This window comes from Oryctolagus cuniculus, chromosome 7 (assembly GCF_964237555.1).
Source record: "Oryctolagus cuniculus chromosome 7, mOryCun1.1, whole genome shotgun sequence".
In the NCBI taxonomy this organism is placed as follows: Eukaryota; Metazoa; Chordata; class Mammalia; order Lagomorpha; family Leporidae; genus Oryctolagus; species Oryctolagus cuniculus.
In genome coordinates, this window is record NC_091438.1 from 73,093,662 (window position 1) to 73,117,730 (window position 24,069).

The window sequence follows — 24,069 nt, forward strand, 5'->3', positions numbered from 1 at the left end:
TGGACTTTTATATATTTAGAATAAACTTATTATAGATTATTTTATCTAAACTGGTGATCACATTACTGGGATCTGATATAACGAACAGCCCAGGTACTCAAGGTCTCTAGTCTAATGCATCCAATAAATATGTTGAGCATCCTTCTGTCAAGTTACACTATGGGTGCTAAGATTAAATCAAGCAGATGATACAGAAATGTGAGCAAACAAGTACAGAGTAAGATAAGGGAGCAGCTTTGCTTATGGACAGCCAGAGAGTTTCCTAGTGCAGATGGTAACATGACTGACTCTTGAAGGCTTAATTGGAATTTTAAAATTAAAAACCAAGCATAAAAGAAAACTCCAGGCCAAATACAAAAAAAAAAGTTAAAAAATACACAGATGCCTTGTGCATTGTATTTGAGAAACTGTAAGTTCATTAAACTGAAACATAAAATATTATGATAGACTGGTAGGAGATAAGATTAAGTAGGGCAGGATGCAGAAGAGCCCAATCAGAATTGAGATTAAATAATGTAAAGAGTTTATACTCCATTCTGTGGGTAGTGAATGATCTTAAAGGGATGGAAAAAAGTAGAAAAAATCAGTGTAATGCATGTAACTTTGGAAGCTTTTATTTCATATGCTTGTTATGGAGTTGATTTTTAGAAATTGTATTACAAGTGGCTAAAATAGTTACTCAGTCTCCGAAATCATTCCAAGTCAGAAAAAAAGTAAACTTTAAGAGCATCTTTAAAAGAATGAAAAACAATACCTACAGATACTGCCTAATTTTGAAGAAATATTGTTAACTTGGATACCACGGTGGCCACAGCTCACTGAGAAGTTTTTAAAATAAATGCACTGTTTTTTTCCCTGGCCTCTCTTTCTTGACAAATTAATAAAGACTTCTTTGGTTTCTGATATTTAAAAAAACTGTTTAGATATACCTCCATTTTCAACATCTCCTCTGTCTGACCAAGGCTTTTACATAAGGCAATATTTACTCCTTATCTTTACATTCTAAAAACTGGGCATCTAGCTTTTCCTGAATCTCCATTTTCACCATCTTCATCTCATTTCTGCTTCTTTTTCTTTTGTAGTTTTTCCTCTTTCAGTGTATGCTGAACTACCAAAGAGGTTGTAGTGATTTCTAGATTATAACATGGTTCTTTCTTTAGAAAGAGGAAGAGGCAGAGGGAAATAATCACAATTCAAGTTCTTATATCTAACTCTTTCAGCTACTCTTGTGTTAGCAGATTACCAAGAATATTTAGGTAAATGAGATATGTAACAAACGACAATTGCAATGTGGAAAACCATTTTGTTTTTAATTATAAGGATAAAAATGTTTGGAAGACAATATGAAGATGTAGAAAATATGAAATCATTCTTAGAAATAATTATAATGGAGATAAATTGCCTGGGATGTGGTTTCTCACTGCCCTCAAGGAGTTTATGATCTATCTGTAGAGAGAAAAATCAACATGTACAGTGTAATATGATGACTGCTAAGGTAGAAGCATATTTTAAATTATAAAATAGCAAGAAGAGGAGCTACATCAGGTAAGGGTATGGCTATTGTTAAGGCAATGTCCCAGGAAGCATAAGCTTGGATGAATGAGTTGTGTTTGGCAGGATGATTATGAGTTTGATGGATGAAGAAAGTCCCGTGCTTGTGTTTTAGGGAAGGTAAAAATCCATAAGATAACACATGGAGACATGCAGTAGTGCGATGAATTGTCTGGAGTTTTAATTTTGCATTTGATTGGCCATAGGTGATTGAGAGCTTTCTTTATATTTTTCTGTATGTAAAATTTAGGGACCCTGTCTGTTTTGTTAATTTCTACATCTCCAAGTTCTGAATAAATATCTACTGGGTAAATAAGTAAATGAAAGCAGTTCTCTTTGAATGTTAATAATAGAATCTAGTAGATATATTTGTGTTGAAGAATCAGAATATGTCATACAAAGAAAATTAAAATTGGTTTCTTGAGAAATATGGGTAAGTTAAGCTTGTTACTACTTAAACACATGGCCATATATTTTCAATGTATAGTGATTAATAGATTGAATTTTATTTTTACAATTTATCCATAATGACTAAAAGAGTTTCAGAATATGTAATTTTCCAGTAATTAAAGAAGAAAAGTATAGAATAGGAGAGGGGTATAGGCATACAGGCACAAAATTTGTTTCAGAAGGACTGACTGGAACATTTTGTTTATGAGGGGTGACTTAAGAACATTAGTCAACAATAAAGGAAAAAAATAAATTTTATAATGGTTTTTGCCAGCAACTGAGTGACTTACAGGTATTCACTTAAATTTCTTTGACCTTAGTTTTCTTTTTGTGAAATAGAGCTTGTAAACTAGATTGTACCTTTGATTGTTCTAACTTTCTATTTTTAACCTTTTATGTATAAAAATAAATATAATGAAGAAGATTGATTCAGGATAGTCTGTGGAAGACATTCATGTGGAGATTTTTTGCTTTGTCCTTTACTTAATGAGTTTTCAAATATTATTGCTTCTTTTTAAGTTTTATTTTAAATACTACATTGACTGACCAACAACAATGACAACAAAATAGGCACATCTACCAGTAGAAAACAATAGAGAGCCTAAAAATGAACTCACTCTTCATGGTCACTTGATATTTGGGAAAAGTACCAAGGATACAGCCTGGTAAATACATAGTCACTTCAACAATTGATGTCAGGAAACATGAATACGTAGATATCCACATGCAGGATGAAATGGAGCCCTTGTCTCACACCATATAAAAAATCGAAACAGATAAAGGACTAAGCTCAAGATGAGTTATCGTAAAACTACAAGAAGAAAATATAGGAGGAAAGCAACATGTCAGTGGTTTGGGCAATGCTGTTTTGAATTTGACCCCAAAAGTACAGACAACAAAAGCAAAAATTGAAAACTGAAGTAGCTCCAAACTAAGAAGTTTCTGCACAGAAAAGGAAACTGCTAATAATATACAGAGACAACTTACAGATAAGAAAAAAATATTTCAAACCCAACATCCAATAAGGGTTCAAGCCCCAAAACATATAAGTAACTCAACTCAATGACAAAACAACAATAACAACAACAAGATACAATTAAAAAATAGACAAGGGACCTGAATAGACATTTCTCAAAAGAAAATGTACAAAGGCCCAACAAGTATATGAAAAAGTGCTCAACATCACTAATCATTAGGGAAATGAAAATTAAAACCACAATGAGATATCATCTTAGCCCTGTCAGGACGACTGTTACCATACAACCAAAGGCAACAAACGTTGATGGGGATGTGGAGGAAAGGGAACCTTATACAATATTGGTGAGAATGTCAATTAGTGCAGGCATTATGGTGAACTGTATGAAGGCTCATAAAAAAAACAACAGATAAATTCATTACCTTGTTACCCAGCAACTCCATTTCTGGGTATTAATTCAAAAGATTTGAAATCCATTCGTTAAGAAGATATCTACATTCTCATGTTCATTATAACACTGTTCATGATAGCCAAGTAATGGGATCAAACAGAGAATGTGGGATATATATATACACAGTGGACTACTGTTCATCTTTAAAAGAGAAGAAAATCCTCACATTTAGAATAATATGGATGAAATTGGAGAATATTACGTTAAATTAAGTAAACCAGACATAGAGATATAGTTGCCATATTGATTCACTTAGATGTAGAATCTAAAGCAACAAACTCATGAAAACAGAGAGCAGAATGGTAGTTAACAGAGGCTGTGGAAAGGTGGTAGGCAAGAGAGAGATGAAGGTCAAAGAACAGAGAATCTTAGATGGAGAATTTTCTTAGATCTATTGCACAGCATGCTGAATGTAGTTAATAATGGAACATTGTACATTTCAGCATTGCTTGGAGAAAATTTCAAATGTTCTCACCACAAAATTGTTAAACATTTGAGGTGAAGTATACGTAAACCAGCTTGATTAAGTTATTCCACACTGCATTCATAAAGCATAACATCACCTTGTATACCATAATTATGTATAATTATATTTATTAACATTTAAAAATAAAATTTTAATGCTGCTTTAGTATAGCTTTGAATCTGTTTCATATAAATTAGGGTTCATTAGTGAAATATAAAAAAATAAAATAATAATTTAAAAATTAAAATTCGCTTAAAACTGATAGAATTCTTTTTCATGTTTTGACGTACCCTGTGTGATGAATGGATGAACACAGACATATTGCAAAACAATTATAAACTGTGAATACAGACCAAAAACTTTTCATTTACATTTAGTGTTAACCCACTATTTTTTCAATGTGTACATAACATAGTCTTTCATGTCAATACATTCTTCAATATCATTTCTGATGCTAGAAATAGCATTCCTTCCTTTCTTTTTTAAAAAAGATTTATTTTATTTATTTGAAAGACAGAATTACAGAGAGAGGTAAAGACAAACAGAGGTCTTCCATCTGTTGGTTCACTCCCCAAATGGTGCCGACGGCTGGAGCTGTGCCTATCTGACGTCAGGAGTCGGGAGCTTCCTCTGGGTCTCCCATGTAGATGCAGGGACCCAAGGACTTGGACCATCCTCAGCTGATTTCCCAGGCACAGTAGGAGACATCTGAATGGGAAGTGGAGCAGCTGGGACTTGAACCAGTGCCCATATGGGATGCCAGCACTGTGGGCAGTGGCTTTACCTGCTGTGCCACAGCACTTGCCCCAGAGAGTATATTTTGATGTTTACTATGGAACCAGTATCTTCACAGCTTTTCACAGAGCTGCTCCCCCCAATAGCATTCCTTGTTATAGCAGACCTACTATGGATGTAATCTCCATGGTGCAAACTCTCAGTTATTTTCTTATATCACTTATTAACCAACTCTGTTAAGAGACTGGAAAAATACCTGTGTCAGAGGTTGAAAAGCTGGATCACAAATTCTTTAGAAGAAACAAGATGAGATGCATTTTTTAAAAGAAAGCTTTTTATTTAATAAATATAAATTCCATAAGTACAACTTTTGGATTATAGCAGTTCTTCCCCACATAACCACCCTCCCACCTACAACCATCTCATCTTCCATTCCCTCTCGCATCCTATTATTCATTAAGATTCATTTTTTAATTATTTTTATAAACAGAAGATCAACTCTATACTAAGTAAAGATTTTAACAGTTTGCATCCACACAGACATACGAAGTATAAAGTACTGTTTGAAGACAAGTTTTACTGTAAATTCTCATAGTACAACACATAATTAAGGACAGAGATCCTACATAGGGAGCAAGTGCACAGTCACTCCTATTGTTGATTTAATAATTGACACTCTTATTTATGACATCAATGATCACCCAAGGCTTTTGTCATGAGCTGGATTCATTTTACAGTTGAGTGTGAAGTCAAGGCAAAGTCCAGAGATCTTAGAGTCCTTTGAAAAATGGATTTGGGAGGTTGCACTTGGGATTTGGTAAGAATGGAGCTGGCACTTGAGATTCTCAATTTCCCTGAGCAAGGGTGCATAGAGGGAACAGGCTTTCAAACTTCAGAAAAGCAGGTGTACATTGAGGTAGGGTTATATTATGAAGTTGAAGAGTCTGGATTGCTATAGCATCACACTGGCTATAAAGCTGTGTGATGTATGATGTGTATGGCAAAAAGAAAAAATAGCTGTGTGTATGCACAGTATGAAAAATAGATTGTCTATTGCAAGCAAAGATTCTAGGCTGTATCATACATATCAATAGCATTTTTGTAAATAAAAAAATGTACATGTATTATGCATATATTTTAAAATATGTGTGTATTTTATGACAAGCTGTACTTTAAAAGAGTTGGTGTATGTTTTTGTTATTTGTTATTTGCTTTGGTGTGTTAGTTTTTGTTTTTGTGATAAAACTTAAGGAAAATTTTGCAAAACGTGCCCAAATCATTTCCTTTGTAAGTATTAAGGTGGTGACTTTCTTAAGAATTTTACGGGAATGCTTTATTTATTTAAAATTATATAAATTAAGCAATACAAGTTGGGCTACACATATCATTCTGCCTTCTTTGTGCCTAATTCTGTATGTAGCTACAATTATGAACCAACAAAAATTCTTCAGTATTTCAGTCGTAAGCCATGTGGGAAGGGGAAAAGTAGTAATGTAATTTTCTTTGTCTCAGAATGTCTGTAGAATCATGTGCATTTCTGTTATTGGCATTAGAAACAAGGTTGCCCAGTATTGTTTCTTAGATTACGCAGATAGGCAAGAGACTTTAAAATTTTTCCCTTTATTAAATAACACACACACACACAGAGATGCACACACTTTAAATTACCTCAAGTCTCCCTACATTATACATTACAGCTTTTGTCTGCTGATAATGCATTTATTATTATTGCAGTCCCATATGAAGATAGAACAAATTATGTTCAGAACCAGACTGACCAGTATCCAGAACCGTGCCTGGAAGCCGAGAACATCACTGGCAGAAGGGGCCTGCTTTTAGCTGAAACCCGGTCTAACAGGCACCTTTTGCAGGATCAGAGACACATTTGTCTTTTAATTGTCAAGTTTGATGCCTTTTTACATACTAAGTAAACTTTGCTTTGCATTATAAATGGTGGAGGGGCAGAAATAATTTCTGTGCAAGTCATGGTAATCTTTATCTACACAAGACACAATCCTTTAAAATTAAAGTTCTGCTCAAATAACTGCTTTTGAGTGATGATTCACAAAAGAAAGGGGTTCTACTTTTGAATTAACTACCCCTGCCCATTCACTTTGGCAGAGAAAATTTATAGTTTCCAGTATTATTTGTCTTTTAGAGATAAACATAGAAAAAGGAGGGAGGGAGGGCGGGAGAGAGAGAGATAGAGAGAGGGACTTTAAAAGCCAAAGACCTGATGATATCTTTAATAATTTCCCAAGTCAGAAAGGAGACTATATTTAGCAAGAACCTACAATTCATAAGGTTTTTGTTAAACCATTTCAACAGTCCTTAAAAGGTAGCATTATTACAGTGATCCTTTCACAAGGGTAAATGTATAGTTTTGAATGCCAATTGAAGACTTTCAATGTGAACTGATGGTACCTGTTGGGTTTCTGAAAAACAAATCGACTTTCCAAAGTAGATGTCTCTCTGTGGCTTAGGAGTTTCAACATTTTCCAATATCCTTGTGTGACAGGAAATTAGTTAACTAGCATTCCTGCTGCTATGCTGAAAACTGTGGAGGAGAAAGGACACTTTAGGTGGCTTTCCTAAAATCACATAAATTGCAGTGAGATTACTGGAAACTAAATGTAGGCCTCCTGACTTGCTGTAGCCCATATCTCTGAGAGGTAGAGACAGTTTCATAAATTAAGCACAAAGATGCTGAGTTAATGGGACCAGGATGATAAATTCTAAAATTATTCCCTTGTGTGTTTGAGCTTCAGTATGGTTTAAACAGTTACTTTTGTATGTAATTCATTTTTTTTTTTCTGTTAATACTCTCTGTGCTGACTTTTAAATTAAAACAGAATGGCTTTAACATGAATTTGGTTCATTGCTAACTGACATTTTGCTAGTTTTCATCACTATGGACTGACCAGTGTGCTCTATATTAATTCAAATTCTGCAGTGAAATGACTTTTGCAAAAGATTATAAGGACAGTTTGGATGTGATATGAGAGCAATTATTGGCTGTTTGGTGTTTTGCAGTCACAATTTGGAGCTTCAGTTTCTGCCAAACCTGAACTACCCCTCTTTTATACTCCGATTGATCTGGTGGACATTAGTGTGGAAATGGCTGGATTGAAGTTTATAAATCCTTTTGGTCTTGCTAGTGCAACTCCTGCTACTAGCACATCAATGATTCGAAGAGCTTTTGAAGCTGGATGGGGTTTTGCCTTGACCAAAACTTTCTCTCTTGATAAGGTAAGAAAACATTTTTGAAGTCTTGTTGAAATGTCTAACACAAATTTTTATTAAAGCATAAATATTATAAAGGCAAGGCGCTTTTGACCAAAAATAACCATTATTAAATTACCTAACAAGAGCTATCATTACACCTTAGTCTTTAATTTTCTTCTTATTCCTTCTGTTCCACAGAAGGAAAGAGAGGCGTGTATTTCTTATTTTGTACTGTTTATGGAGCGTAAGAAAACACAAGCATTAAAATTGTGAAAGTGATGACTCCTTTAATAGTCACAGACTCCTGAATTCTTATTTTGGCTTTATTGTTTTGTGATTTTGGGATGTATGTGAATGAAGACGTATAATTCAACTGAAAGTTAAGAAGATGATAGATCTGATTTGTGCAAAATCTTGAGATCCAATTCATGTCAAAAAGAACATCTCACTGTACTTCATTGGTGCTATTCATAAGATTCTTTGTGAATTTTTGAATACAGTGAATTTCCCCCAAAATCATATACCTTGAGTTTTGTTTTGCATTACGGCTTTGTATTAAGAGCAGTAGTAGTCATATGTAGTTGGAAATACACTATATATTAAAGTTGAGATTGTTTCTTTAAAGTACCTAAAGCTTACAAAGGCATATTTCAGAAGTATGATGATTTATGCAATAGAGTTGCATCCTTAAATGATTTTGAATTAGAAAATAGCCGCATATTTTAGAATTTTTAGACCATTTATAAATAATATTTTCAGTGGTGAATCCCTCCAAGTGTTTAGTACTAAGTGGTAGTTAATAATAATTAATGTATAAGAATGTGGTAATCTAGTGACTAAAAAAAGGACTATCATTATTTAAATAAGCCTTATCCTTAGGCAAAGAAAATAATAAGAGAACAAACATGCCCCATTAAGCACATCCTCCTCTTACTAGGATCAATAGCTGGCATTATTATGGCAAAAGCATTATAGCTGTCTGATTCTGACAGCTTTACAAGATGCCCTTTGTGAGTGTGGTCAAGAAAATCCAGATAAAACTCAAAAATTAGAAAAAACAGTCCAGAAAAAGAATACTTTTGAAAGACTTTATATTTAAATGTCAAAGGAATGTTCTTTTTCCAAATAAATTGACAATATTTAGAAATACCTCCATTAAAAAGAGTATGAAAATGATCAGAGTATACTGGATTTAGCTTTATAATATCATGAATCAATTGTTTATGACCTTGCAGAATATTAGTAGTATATTTGTCTTTGTTTCAATTCATCCTCTAAGAATTACTGAGAAGCCATAATCAGATCAGGTTTTTAATCTGCTGGGGAAAGTCTCAGATAACAGTCAATGGCCACATTAGTTATGCTATTTAAGAGTGTACGTGTGTGTGTATGTGTGTGTGTAAACAAAAATAAGTGGCAAACCAGGTACAAATGAAGAAGTATGGCAAACAAACAGGTATTTGCTTTGAATTTCCTGTTTTACTTGCCTACCAAAATTGAATTCTGTTTAATCAAAGCCATCAGTCTTTACTCTGGGTGACATGCATTGATTTGTAACATTGTGTCTTTCAGTAACCTAGGAGCAGTTGCCTTTATTAGGATCCCCAGCCTAGATAAATGTGGAAACTGACTTCCTTCTAAACCTCCAATTTGAATACAACCCATCAATTTGGAAGTCTGTGATGCTGTTTCAAAAGGAGAGATATGAACAAATGCAGGTTAAATTGCTCATAGGAAACAATGATGAAGACATTTTCAGAAACCTTATTTTACTACTTTATTGGTGGGCACAGCAAAATAGTCTGCAAAGACTGTTTTAAACATACTTTTGCAGATAGTAATGACAAAAAGAATGATGACACCTTGCACATATACAATGCCATTTGCAAAAGAGATTGTTTCTCATACATGATTTTGCAGAGTAGTCGTCTCAGAGAGAGCTACTTTTTTAGTTTTCTTATATCGTACCTAATTAGTGATTAGACAAGCTGTGAATATGCAATTATATCTTATGTGCTTCTATGTTTTTTTATTAATGAAATATTTTAGTATGCAATTCAGTAGGATAAACATGTTTTTCCCATAGCCTTTAACTAAAGATGTCTATTAAAATATCATATATAGTATACATTAGTGTGACATTATAGCATACCAAGTTAGATTAGTTTTATTATAATTTATTATGCAATGCAAGCATCTATTTAAAATGTATTAAAATTCAGAATCTTGACATTTTAAATTTGGATGCTTTTAATATGACAAAGGTTATTCTATGGAGTTTTGTTATCATATGAAATATTAATATTTCACAATGCAGTTTTGATGAAGTACAATTTGCCGAGCCTGCATATGATAAAGAAATTAAATGCTTACCAAGGGAGTTCAGTAAAAATTAGAGCCCTGCCTGAACATCTGCTGGAAATTTTATTATCCTATCCTACTGACAGTGTGGCTCCCTTGTTTTTCTAGATTGACAGCTGAATATTGCACTGATTTCTGCAGCAAATATGTTTAGGTGAACTTTGTTTCCCTTTTTTTATTTTTTTTGGGAGTTCAGAACATGCTTTTGATTTTCATCCTATATATTTTTTTATACTCTTGACATTTGTAGATGCCAGATTGAGGTCTAATACGCTGTAGCAACAATAGACCATTGACTTACAGTGAAATGCCAGTTGATATCTCAGTAAACAGAAATATTATTATTCTTTACTGTTCGGTCTGTATAAAAGCTGTATGTGCTTTCTTTAAGGAAGCAAATGATCAGATTTTTAATGTCAAATATAAAAAGATTATTTGCTTTTGTGTTAAATTACATCAAAGATGGCTTTTATTAACTATATTCTTCTATTATTCCACAAGTCAGTCTTTCCAAGAATGTCCCAAAATTACTAGATTGGTTTGATTTTGTTGATGGTATATTTATGTTTTATAAAGGTGGCAAATTATATATAATCATAAAGTTATTTTCTATATAAATATGTAGTAGATACAAGCTTAAATAAAAAAAAAAGAGGTAGGAGAGAAATCAACCTGACAGAATTGATTAAAACTAAATTATCATGAGAAAAGAGAAGCACTCTGTTTAGCTGAGAATATTAAAAATGGCTTGGACTTCATATAAAATAACCCCTGGACTTGTGTTCACATCATATTGATAGGTTATAGATGAAACATTTTGTTTGTGTTAATCATATCCATAAATTTTGTCCTCTCAGCTGCATATTAGATACTGCAAATGTATAACATTTAAGTGAAGGTTGTATATATCTTTATTGCTATACACATAAATAGATTAGAAAGCATTTATTGCTATCCTAAATCTAATCCAAACCTAAGCAACAGTTCACTTCATTTATAAGTTATACATACTCATATGTATGTATATATATATATACTCACACCCATACCATATAAAGTTTTGATTGATTTTAGTAAGAAAATAATTGGAATATATTTTGTATTAATAAATATCACATGATTAGGTATATAGATAAATATATAATAGGTCTTTCTCAACATAAAATATTGAAAACTGAAGGCTGAAAAAATATTTAAAGGTTTTCATTATTTCTTTGAAATCAAAGTGTTAACTCCAGCTGTTTCTGTAAAAACAAAAAGCAAATAAACAACTTTGTACCACATGAGACATATGTGTAGGAAGAGTCTTATAAATATACAGCATATAGGAAGAGTTTAATAAATGTTTCATAATATTTGATGAATAAATGAATTGATAAATGAAGATTTTTTTGGAAATAGCATATTGAGTTTTTTCCCTAGCCATATAAACAGACAATTAAAACATAAAACAATTGACTGTTCTGTGTAATAATCAATAATAGGAGAAAAGAAGAATTTAAAGTTTGTCATATGCTGTGCTGCTTTCTGTAGCGTATCTATACATGTCTAAAATTGAAAATATCCATATAATTTCTAAATGCAGAGATTGTGTTTTAAGGCTTGGGCTGTTAAATAATAAACCGTTAGAATACAGAGAATTTTAGAGAAAACAGAATAAGAAGCCTATAATACAAGAAAAAGCCATAGCAATCCTCAGGCCCAAGTATCTGAGCTCATATGTCTATAGTCCTGACTGCGGAAATGTAACCTGTGTTTGAATGCTTGCAGTGACAAAGAATATGCTAGATCTTTAAGGCATTGCAACTTACTATAGCTGTGTAAAGATTTATTTTAGAAATATGTTCACTTTATTGATCTCAAATCAGCCTTCTCCTAAGCTCCACTCATGTTCTATATATAGTTCTGCTCTTTGGGACATGAAGGAATAAATTAGTGTAGTGTATTAATATTAAAAATTGGTGATTTTAAAATACATTTTAGTTTTTTTTCCCTGACAAATAAATATCCTAGAGGACAGTTCACTAGTATGAGGAGGCACTATAGTGTGATAAAAAGAACTTTGGTGTGGAGACCAGTCTCCCTTGAATACTGCTTCTAAATCACTTTCCTGGACATGTTGTGTATTATTGTAGATTGTTGTTATTGTTACTCTTATCATTTGCCTTAACTACCATTTATCTAATGCTTTTAATGTAAATGCTTTTTGTAAATTATCTCACTGAATCCTCATATTCTCCCTATAAGAAAGATCAGCATATATATTTTTTTCAGTTGAGCTAATAGTCTAAGAAAACTAAAACAACAATTATCTATTGGCTCACTATCATGTGAGTTGACAATTTGGACTGAGCTTGTATGGGCAGTTCTTCTGCTTAGTGTGGTGTCTGCTGGACGCATGCATTTGCAGTCAGTTGATGTGATGCCTGGAACTGGCAAGACGTCCTCCCTGCTTTGTCTGGAGCCTCAGGTGGGGTCGCTGTGATTGCTGAGGGGACTGACCTGCCTCTCTGTATGCACACTCTGTCTTGTATCACGGTGTCTCATTATCAAAGAGGAGAGTTGGGGCTTGCACAAAAGTTAGCAGTGTTCCAAGAGTACAAGAGTGGAAGTTGAAAGACTTTTCAAGATGAGACTCCAAAGTCCAAGTATTGTTTCCATCATATTCTCTTGTTCAAAAAAAGTTACCAAGTCAGCTTATATTCAAGAAGTAGGTAAATGTCTTCCACTTTTGTTGAGAAGAACATTCAGAAACACATAAAAAGAAGGTCATGGCAATCACTTGTCCATAGCAATTTTGAGATTCAGTTTGACACATGTTTTTCATGGCTCCGTACTCCAGGGATAAAGGATTATCTTAATTAGGATTCATTTCTCCTCTTTGGTAGTGGTTCCTGATCTACTTTTTTCCTTAAGTGGCCAATGAAAACCCACATTGGCAGCTGAGTAACTTTCTCAGCCTGAACCCTCCCACAGAAAATTAAAGCCCAATTCCTGACTTTATTTTGAATTTGTCCTGTTTTTGCTCTATAACTCATAATGATATTCTCATTAAACTCGTTTATCAGTTCATTAAGTATGATTCTCTGCCCCACAGCCACATCCATAATTCCTTTTGAAAGAGACTTCTTTTGATTTTTGTATATGACTTGCTTCTATGGCACAATGTCCTTAAAAACCTCACAATCCTAATGTCTGCTTCTACTTGAGAGAATCCACTAGGATCCATCTTAAATCTTTCTATACTTAGTGAAATAAGCCAGTCTCCATAAGGCAAATATGTTCTCCCTGATATGTGGTAACTAATAGAGTACAAAAAATGTAATGCATATGAGAGAAATTGACATTTTGAGATTTGTTTCTTTTTTTTTTAATTTTTTTTAACTTTTATTTAATGAATATAAATTTCCAAAGTACAGAATATGGATTACAGTGGCTTCCCCCCCATAACGTCCCTCCCACCCGCAATCCTCCCCTTATCCACTCTCTCTCCCCTTCCATTCACATCAAGATTCATTTTCGATTCTCTTTATATACAGAAGATCAGTTTAGCCTGCATTAAGTAAAGATTTCAACAGTTTGCTCCCACACAGAAACATAAAGTGAAAAATACTGTTTGAGTACTAGTTATAACATTAAATCTCAATGTACAGCACACTAAGGACAAAGATCCTACATGAGGAGTAAGTGCACAGTGACTCCTGTTGTTGACTTAACCAATTGACACTCTTGTTTATGGCCTCAGTAATCACCCGAGGCTCTTGTCATGAGCTGCCAAGGCTATGGAAGCCCCCTGAGTTCACTGACTCTGATCATATTTAGACAAGGCCATGGTCAAAGTGGAAGTTGGAGAGATTTGTTTCTTGTTTACAGCCTTTATCTCTACTTTTATGGAACAATGTTTTGGTTTATTTTTCCCTTAGAATTTGTTGAATTCTTTGCTTATTGGAGGGTTAAGCTTATGATTATAAAATAGACTGAAAATATGTCATTGTAAAAATGAAAGAAAAAATAAGAAAGGAAGGAGGAGGGAGGGTAGGAGTGTAGGCACGAGGCAGGGTAGGGTGGAAAGCATCACTATGCTCCTAAATCTGTGTAGATAAAATAAATGAAATTTACTCACATTATATTAATAAAATTTTCTAAATAATAAAAAAAATTGTAAATCTGAATTCTTAACAGACAGTCTTACTGGAAGCCTCTTGTTGCAGCCTTTAGTCAAAGCACTCAGAATTTTTGTCCATCTAGGAGAGACAAAATTATTTAAGGAATAACTTTGTTTTCTTTTCTTTTTTTTTTTTTTTTTTTGACAGGCAGAGTGGACAGTGAGAGAGAGACAGAGAGAAAGGTCTTCCTTTTTCCGTTGGTTCACCCCCCTAATGGCCGCTGCAACTGGCGCGCTGGGGCCGGCGCACTGCGCTGATCCAAAGCCAGGAGCCAGGTGCTTCTCTTGGTCTCTCATGCAGGTGCAGGGCCCAAGGACTTGAGCCATCCTCCACTGCACTCCCCAGCCATAGCAGAGAGCTGGACAGGAAGAGGAGCAACCGGGACAGAATCTGGCACCTTGGGTGGAACAGGCGGGAGTGCCATTCTAATTAAATACCAGAGAAATTGCCACAGGTTCTTCATAACACTCATTTTCCATAAACTTTTTGAAAACCTCTAATATTCAGTTTGTCCAGGAAAACTCAGAACAAATCAACAGGGCCTAAGATCCACTTGGTAGAAAACAAAGTTACGGCCAGCACCGCAGCTCAATAGGCTAATCCTCCGCCCTCAGCGCTGGCACCCGGGTTCTAGTCCCGGTTGGGGTGCCAGATTCTGTCCCGGTTGCTCCTCTTCCTGTCCAGCTCTCTGCTATGGCTGGGGAGTGCAGTGGAGGATGGCTCAAGTCCTTGGGCCCTGCACCTGCATGAGAGACCAAGAGAAGCACCTGGCTCCTGGCTTTGGATCAGCGCAGTGCGCCGGCCCCAGCGCGCCAGTTGCAGCGGCCATTAGGGGGGTGAACCAACGGAAAAAGGAAGACCTTTCTCTCTGTCTCTCTCTCACTGTCCACTCTGCCTGTTGAAAAAAAAAAAAAAAAAAGAAAACAAAGTTATTCCTTAAATAATTTTGTCTCTCCTAGATGGACAAAAATTCTGAGTGCTTTGACTAAAGGCTGCAACAAGAGGCTTCCAGTAAGACTGTCTGTTAAGAATTCAGATTTACAATTTTTTTTATTATTTAGAAAATTTTCCTCATCTGAAATCTTAGTGTAGCTTTTCTTCTGATACTATCTTCTGGCTTACAAAATGTGTCTACCATTATCTTTTTTTTTAAATTTTTTTTTATTTGACAGGTAGAGTTATAGACGGTGAGAGAGAGAGAGAGAAAGGTCTTCCTTCCGTTGGTTCACTCCCTAAAATGGCCGCTACGGCCAGTGCTGCGCTGATCCAAAGCCAGGAGCCAGGTGCTTATTCCTGGTCTCCCATGCGGGTACAGGGGCCCAAGCACTTGAGCCATCCTCCACTACCCTCCTGGGCCACAGCAGAGAGCTGGACTGGAAGAGGAGCAACTGGGACTAGAACCTGGTGCCCATATGGGGTGCCGGTGCCACCGGTGAAGGATTAACCAAGTGAACCACAGTGCTTGCCCTCCCATTATATTTTAGTTCTTGTATTTTGCTGTTTCAAAAGGCAGGGCAAAGTAAGAGAGTATTACCATCAAGGCATATGTGATTTGTTTTATAATATCTGAGGTTCACTTGTACATCTTTCTGTTCAAAATAAAATGTCAATTTATAATAAAAAATGGACTTATGCTAGGATTTCAAAAAATTTTTGAACCAAAATTAATTTAGCCTTTAATTCTGGTTTTCCAAGAACTTTTTGAAGTTCCACCTTATTTCCTTTTTTAGCTTTTATCTCACAGTACATTATACTTGTGAAGAAACACTCCACTGACACGTTCATCATTCTTTTTAGAGATAGATTCCTTTAGACAAATTCACAAATGCATTATGTATGTTTTCTCCCTTCTGAATTATCACCAGCGCCATTCTTGTCAATTGTTCTGTCACTACATAATACAGGCTGCCCTTTTCTCAGCCTTCAAAATCAATTTTCATACCACATCTAAAACCTCTACTAACAATTCCTTCACCATTTCTCCAGCCTTTAATAACAGCATGGTGTTGGTTCTTCAGGCCTCTTCTTGTCTCACAATTCCAAACCCAATGCCACATGTTTTATGTTTTGTTATGCTACCAAAGATAATCAATTTCCATATCATTCATCTGTTGCTGCATCATCACTATACAGTTTATGGATATGAAACAAAAAAACTTATGGTATTAGTCCTATATTTTTGCCAGTCTGGTCAGACCTCAGCTGGATTGGCTTGCATTTCCTCCATGTAGTATTAGTTGTTCTCATTCATGAATCTGTAGTCAGCTGATAAACCAATTGGCGGCTGGCTGCTAACTGTGATGGCTTCATTCACATGCCTAGATTCTCAGCTGGCATTGAGGAGGCCTTTGTCTCCATATGATTTCATCTTCAAAGAGACTTCAGGGTTGTTCACAAGGTGACAGTGTTAGAAAAAAGAGAAGAGGAGAAACTGCAAGCTCTAGAGGCTGAGAGTCAGAATTTACACCAAATAACTTTAATTATATTCTGCTTGTTAGGGAAAGTCACAGGCCAGTTCAGGGTGAAAGAGCATTGAAATAGTTTCTGCCATCAAAAGTCTTCAATTCCATGATGTCAGGATTTGAACCAATATCTAGTCAGTAAATCCTGGCTTTTTCCATTATATCATAAATTTTGGTAATTCATCCCTTCTGGACTTCATTACTTTATGTCTAGACTGAAGGAAGTTGACTGAGTCAGGTTCCATTGCGACCTGCAGTTCACCTCAGAAGGTACACCGAGGGTTTTCCTCCCAGCTTCAAGCAGACTGGCACCTATGTTTGTATTTATGTGGAAAAATATAAATTATGTAGAAATTTCAGTGAGTGAGAGAGATCAAGATAGCAAGCAATTTCATTTATAATCTTCTGTGAACCCACTGTTATCAGATGTCAATTTTCCCAAACCATTTTGCTCTGGCCACACTGGCCCTCCTCACAGTCCTCCAACCTCTAGTCCTCCCCCTCCCTGTTCTAGGGCCATTTTGCTTGGCGTATGCTGTGTCTGCAATGCTCTGCCTTTAGGTATTTAAATGACTCTTGCTTCTCTTTCAGTTCTCAGGTCAAAAGTTACTGCCTCTGGGAAAACCTTTGCTGACCATTCAAAACGCAGTTCTCTGTGTCAACTACCCTTGTAATTTTTGTCTTCACTGTGCTAAGCACAAGCATTGTTTAGTTTGCTCATTTATTTTCTGTTTTAGCCACTTGAAGTAAGCTCCATAAGAAGGCTGTTGTCTTTTATGATCACCACTGCTTGCCCAGTGCCAAGAACAATGTCTGGCAGATAGAAGGGCTCAATACATGCTTGTTAGATGAATGAATAATTATAGGATTCTAATTTGAACCACAGTTCCACATGACAGCTCTTCAGTTACTTGGAGACAGCTCTCATGTCCTATCCATAAGCCTTTTCTTTTCCTTTCTAAATAGTCCTGTTTTCTTTCCTGTAATAAGGTTTGCAGACTTTTCACCATGTAGGTTGTCTGTTCTCCCATGTGGATTTCAGGAAACTTGCTTCAATCCACATTATCTTAATTGAGAGGAAGTTGCGCCTGCATTTGCACAAATTGCACAAATTGCTAGCACCTATCAACCAGACAAGAACTGAAGAATAACATTGTCGACTATAAATGCCAAAAATAATATTTAACCTTGAAAATTTTTACAAATATGTTATGTAATAATAGTTTAGAACGCATGTAATTCTCTTTGGATTACAATTGAGAACACCACAGTTTACGTTTGTAACTCATTTTGGAAGATCTTATTAGAAATTAAGATCTGCATTTTTAAGAGGTTAAATCAGATTGACTTATTTCATTTTTATTGAGAATTTCCACAATATCTCATGAAAGTCTATAAAACAATAAATGAACAGCAGTCTAGTGCATTGTTTTACTGCTGTAGTAGCTTCAAATTTTGTATGTAATTAAATTCTATTTATTTTGTGATATTATTCTCTTGATATATAAATGCGCATTAACTAAGGAGCTATAATTATTTAAACAAATTCAATGTAAAGTTCTCATCAGGGAGACTTTTAACATGCCAAACCCTGAAATGGTTTCTGTGTACTAATAGCTTGATTGTCACCTGACTAGGTTCTTTAATTATTATTTAGATTAATTTTATTGAAATTCATAAAATTGACTCATGCACAAATTATAAAGAATGAGTTTATTAAAAGGCTACAGTTCACATGTAATCCTATGGGAGATTCATGCAAGTGTTCCCTTTAAGACTGTTTAGCAGCTTCTTCTTTGAAGCAACTTTTATCTCTTTAACAACAAAGAATGTGCTTATAAGCTTGCAAACTGCACCTATTTGTGTGTGCATGTTCAGTACTGAAGCTGAATCTTGCAAGTTAGAATGGCACCATTGTCTATCCCCCCAAGTTCTAAATTAATCATGACTTATAGTCATGTATTGGCCAGACTTTGTTTATTAAAATGAAAATATAGATTAAAATATTTCCAAACACAGGCTAAGGCATATGTTTCTAACATGAAATAAAAAAACTGTGATTGTAGTGAAAGTAATATTTTTCACTACAAACATTATTGAAGTTATTTAAATGGCTCTGAATCATTTTTTGTATTTTATTTCAAATTTGGTGTAGTTGACTATGAGGCAGACTAATCAATTTTCCAATATAATTACATCTTCACCTCTTTTCCATTTCAGGCTGTGATTTCACACTTGTTAATTAGTTAATCATTTTGGTAGAGTGGACAAGGTGAGATTCAAATAGACTTTTTAATAATATAAATTGATGTGTACAGTTTTGATCTGGGTGAGCTGGTTGAGGAACATAAGATGTAATGGAAAATACCTCTTATCCAATTCATTTTTTTTTCCTTTAAGAAAATGGTGTCAAGGTTAATGGAAAAATTCTCATAATTGTGGCTAATGGAAATTTCCTTAAAGCCCAGTCCTGCTGTTTAAGAAACCGATTTTACCCTTATCCTGTCTCATGTATTTCTTTTGTGGATTTTAAATTTAGCGTATTAAAAATGTCCATTTTCTGAGTATATTTAGATAATACAGTTTTGGTTGAAATTACTTTGCCTTTATTTTTTTCTTTTTTGGTTTTGTATAAGAGTCCAGTCATTGCTACAAAGAGATATTCTATATCTATGTTAAAAAGAATTTTAAATAGAAAGCAGTGATTACCTTACTGACTTTTTTTTTAATCAAAGACATGGCTAAGTTGGATGTTTTGTTACAAGTGTTATTCAGTGTTAGTAAAATTGCATTCTCATCAATGTCATTTTTCTTAGAGGACTTGCAATGTACTTTATGTTCTACCACCAGAATTATTTTTTTTTTAAGATTTACTTATTTGAAAGGCAGTTACAGAGGGAGAAGGACAGACACTGATAGAGAGAGAGATCTTCCATCTGCTGGTTCACTCCCCAAATGGCCACAAAGGCCAGCACTGGGCCAGGCAAAAGCCAGGAGCCAGGAGCTTCTTCCAGATCTCTCACGTGGGTACAGGAGCCCAAGTACTTTGCCCATCCTCTGCTGCTTTCCAAGGCACATTAGCAGGAGCTGGATCAGAAGTAGAGAAGCTGGGACTTGAACCAGTGCTCATATGGGATGACTTGAACTGGTACCCATATGGGATGCTGGCACTGCAGATGGCAACTTTACTCAGTATACCACAGCAATGGCCCCAGTCACCAGCATTTTTGAAGTAAGGTGTGAGAGAATGAGGTGTCATTGAATTAAGGAAGTTATTAGTAATTTAGATAAATGTCCAGATAAAGCATCCTTTCAAATACCAAATATCCTTTTAATAACATTTTTCATTTATTTATTTGAGAGAAACAGGGAAAGAGAGAGAGCAAGGGAGATAGACAAAGAGAGAGCTGTATCCACGGGTTTACTCTCCAAAAGCCCACCAGAGGTGGAGTTAGGCTGAGGGTGAAGCTTGAACAGAACCAGGTCTCTCATGTGAGTGGCAGGAACCCTGTTATAGAAGCTGTCACCACCACCTCCCAGGTTCTGCATTAGAAGGGAGCTAGAGCCAGGAGTTGGAGGAAGGTATGGAACATGGACACTCCAATGTGGAAGGTGACCTGTTAAAACTACGAGGCAAAATGCTTACTCCCATTTGCATGCTTTTCTGAAATATCTCATATAATTGAAACTGTTTCTCACTTCTGTTATACCAAATTACCTCTATATTCAAGTTAAAATATACCTAACAATGTCATAAGTAAATGCCATTTTAAAAATACACAATTTCACAGGAAGCACATAGAACTCCTAATAGACAGGACCAGAAAAGATCTTCACCATGACACACTATAATCAAACCCACCACAGTAAAACATAAAAAAAAAAAAAAAAATTCTAAAATGTGCATGAGAGAAATGCCAGATTATTTTCACAGGATCTCCATTTAGACTCTCAGCAGATTTCTCATCAGAAACCCTACAGTAAATGTTTGGTATAAGGTTTAATTTTGATGACTCCCAAACCCAAACCCATGTTCTTTTCATTAGGTGAAATGTTCTCAGCTCCTTAAAAATAATACACAATTTAGACTTAATGTATTTTGAGAACTCTTACTAATATTCTTTACATAGTTTCTTGTTTTTAAAGATTTATTTATTTGAAAAATAGAGCAAGAAAAAGAGAAAGAGCGAGCAAGAATGAGAATCGTCCCTCTAGTGATTCACTACCCAAATAGCCACATCAGCCAGGTCTGGGCCATGCCAAAGCCAGAAAGCAGGAACTTCATCATGGTCTCCTACATGCATGGTAGGGCCCATGTACTTTGGCCATCTTCTGCTGCCTCCAGTTGCATTAGCAGCAAGGTTGGTCAGAAGCAGAGCAGCCAGGACTTGAAGCTTAACTCACTGAGCCACAATGCTGGCTTCTACATATGTTCTTCTGATCTCATTTGTTAGGCTCTGACCATATTGTATGTACATGCGTCTGTGTGTGTTAAGAAAACTTAAGCTGTGCTTCAGACAGCATATACATCAATTACCACAAGATAATCGAATGCTGATATAACAGGAATTCCTAAAGTGTTACTGAATAAGTAGTAAATTTTCTTTAATGTTTTAAAGAAAAAAAAAAGCTTCACATTTGAACTGTGTTTTTAAGCTAGGCCAAAATGCAAGCACATCGACATTTGTGGTCATGAGAGTGCCAAGCATATTTAAGACTCAGCATAAAGTATCATAAAATAGTAAGAGTGTCTGTAGACAGTGGGAGAGAGTTTGAAGATAGGAATTTAAATGTGATTATGTAGACTACCGGAGATCTGAAAAAGCTTTAAGATTTATTTTAATTTATTTGAAAGTCAGGGTTATAGGAAGAGGGGCAGAGACAGAGACAGAGAGAGAGATCCTCCATCTTCTATCTGCTGGTTCACTCCCCAAATAGCCGCAACAGCTATGGCTGTGCCAAGCTAAAACCAGGAGCCAGGAGCTTCATTCAGGTCTCCCACGTGAGTACAGGGGCCCAAGGACTTGTGCCATCTTCCAATGCTTTCCCAGGCGCATTATCAGGGCGCTTGATTGGAAGTAGAGCAGCTGGGACTTGAATGGTCACCCATATGGGATGCTGACACTTCAAATTGAGGCTTAACCAGCTATGCCACAGCACTGGCCCCTGATGAAGTTTTAAGCAAAGGAACAATATAATTCAATTTGCAAGTCACTGTTGATCACAATATAACTTCCACTCACCATTTCAACAATAATTTTCCACATCTTTCTGATTAAACCAGTTTAATTACCAGGTTTATGCTTGCGTCACGTATACCTTCGTCTTATTATTCTTCATTCATAAGAAAAACTATTTTGCTGTTCAAATGTTAAATGTCAGTTACCAAAAAAAAAAAAAAAGTCAGTTACCATATATGTCTTCCATTACCGTATTAGCTAGTGGTTAGCTCTGTCTGAGCTTTTATATAATTGTACATACTTGACATAAGATAAAAATGAATTCTTTCAATAAGCTTGTTTCTATTTTTCTATTTTCTTTGCCTGCAAGTAAGCTTCTATGAGTCAGGTCCTGTGACTTGTAAGCCTTGCAAATGAAGGAGTGAGCAAGTACCCACTTGTTAACTTACTTCCCTGTTCCAATCAATCAGACAGTTTTATTTTGGAGCATAATTCATTGTTCAGCAATATTACGAATATTAAATTGATAAAAGGTACTACCACTTAAATAATTATTTTCACTTTCTTGCATTTTTAAATTAGAGTCTGCTTTAGGAATTTTTTTTTAAACTAACTTTACTTAGTGATACTTTCAAGCATTTACCAAAAATAGTTTCCATCACTTGGAAACTCTCCCCTATGTTTCTTTTGAATTTCTGGTCATATCTCATTCCAGGACACAGGCCCCAGGAACCTATTGAGTTCTTTTGCTTGTCTCTTATAAGACCTGTTTACCTTCTCAAGGATCCGTATTTAACAGAGCTTTAGTCACTTCACACTGCCATTCCCTGTGTAGGCCCCTTAACTGGTCCACAGGAAAGTCTCACGTTTCCTTAGTCCTGAGAGATTCTAGGAGTGCAGGTTGAGTACTGTGGGGAGCAACTGGGAGCAACTCGGACTAGACTAAGTTACTGGAATTAAGACTTATTCTATGCGTCTGCTCTCCCACAATATGGCGCTGAGAAGGGAGAAACAGCTTCTACACAGCTGCCTCCAGTTCAACCAATAAACTGTAGGACCTGCTCCTGATTGGAGGAGAGCAGCGTACTCGGCGTGTGGGTAGCAGAGTTGGGATTGGTGGAAGAGGACTATAAAGGAGGAGAGAGACAACATGCACCAGGAACATCTAAGGGGAACATCTGAAGGAACACCTGTGCAGCCCCCTAGAGAGCCGGCCGGCGGTGTGCCGCTCCCCCGCGGAAGTGGGGAAAGTGGCTAGGGGGAACTGCCCTTCCACGGAGGTGGAAGGGCGGTAGCCAACCCGGGAAGAACCAGCAGCAAACCCGGGGAGGGCCGAGCAGACAAAAGAACAGCGCAGGGTCCTGTGTCGTTCCTCCGCGAAGAGGGGGAGCGACATAATGGTGCCGTGACTCGGATATGAAGCCTAGGCAGGGCTTAGTGTCGTTCCTCCGCGAACAGGGGGAGCGACAGAGTAGCATACAATTGTTTCTCTTTTAGCTCACCTTTTAGCAACAGATAACTCAAAAAATTTGAGTTAAATTTGACTCTTTAGTACAAATTTGACTCTTTAGTACAGAGGGTACTTCAAAAATTTCATGGGAATATAAAATCAAGATGGGTTTATTTGGGTGTAAAGCAGTTTTGAAATCCATGAATAGTTTTTTATAATACATATTTCCCAGGAACCTTTAAAAGATCCCTTATGTATTAGGCAGAGTAGATCAGTGTGCACTGGATACCCTTCCCACCTCCAAGAGAAAAGAAAAAACTGTGGGAACACATGTAAAGTGTCCCAAGTGTTTTCTTTTAACCCCTCTCAAGGCTGGGGATGGCAGTGGAACTTATAACACACCATTGGCATGCTCATTTCCCAATATCCCTTCCTCTCCTTCTTGTATACTTACTGGCATAAGGGTTTGGGAGTTCCCTAAGCAGAATTTTATTATCTACATGGGCATTTCTGCAAAGAGAGAATTTATTTTTGTAACAATTCAATGCCCCATAAGGTCTCAGCCAAAATTTACATTGTAATATTCTTTTACATTA

General features: G+C 35.8%; 1 protein-coding gene and 1 long non-coding RNA gene across 3 annotated transcripts in view; one reads left to right on the top strand and one right to left on the bottom strand.

Annotated features, from left to right (window-relative positions):
- DPYD (dihydropyrimidine dehydrogenase) overlaps window positions 1-24,069 on the top strand; it is a 962,084-nt gene that overhangs the window by 475,826 nt on the left and 462,189 nt on the right. The window contains exon 13 of the mRNA XM_008264835.4: window positions 7,663-7,878. Coding sequence (XP_008263057.2) covers window positions 7,663-7,878 — 216 coding nt within the window. The remainder of the gene's footprint in view (window positions 1-7,662; window positions 7,879-24,069) is intronic.
- Window positions 1-24,069, bottom strand: part of LOC103350116 (uncharacterized) — an 85,447-nt gene that overhangs the window by 25,026 nt on the left and 36,352 nt on the right. The gene's annotated exons all lie outside the window — the stretch shown is intronic.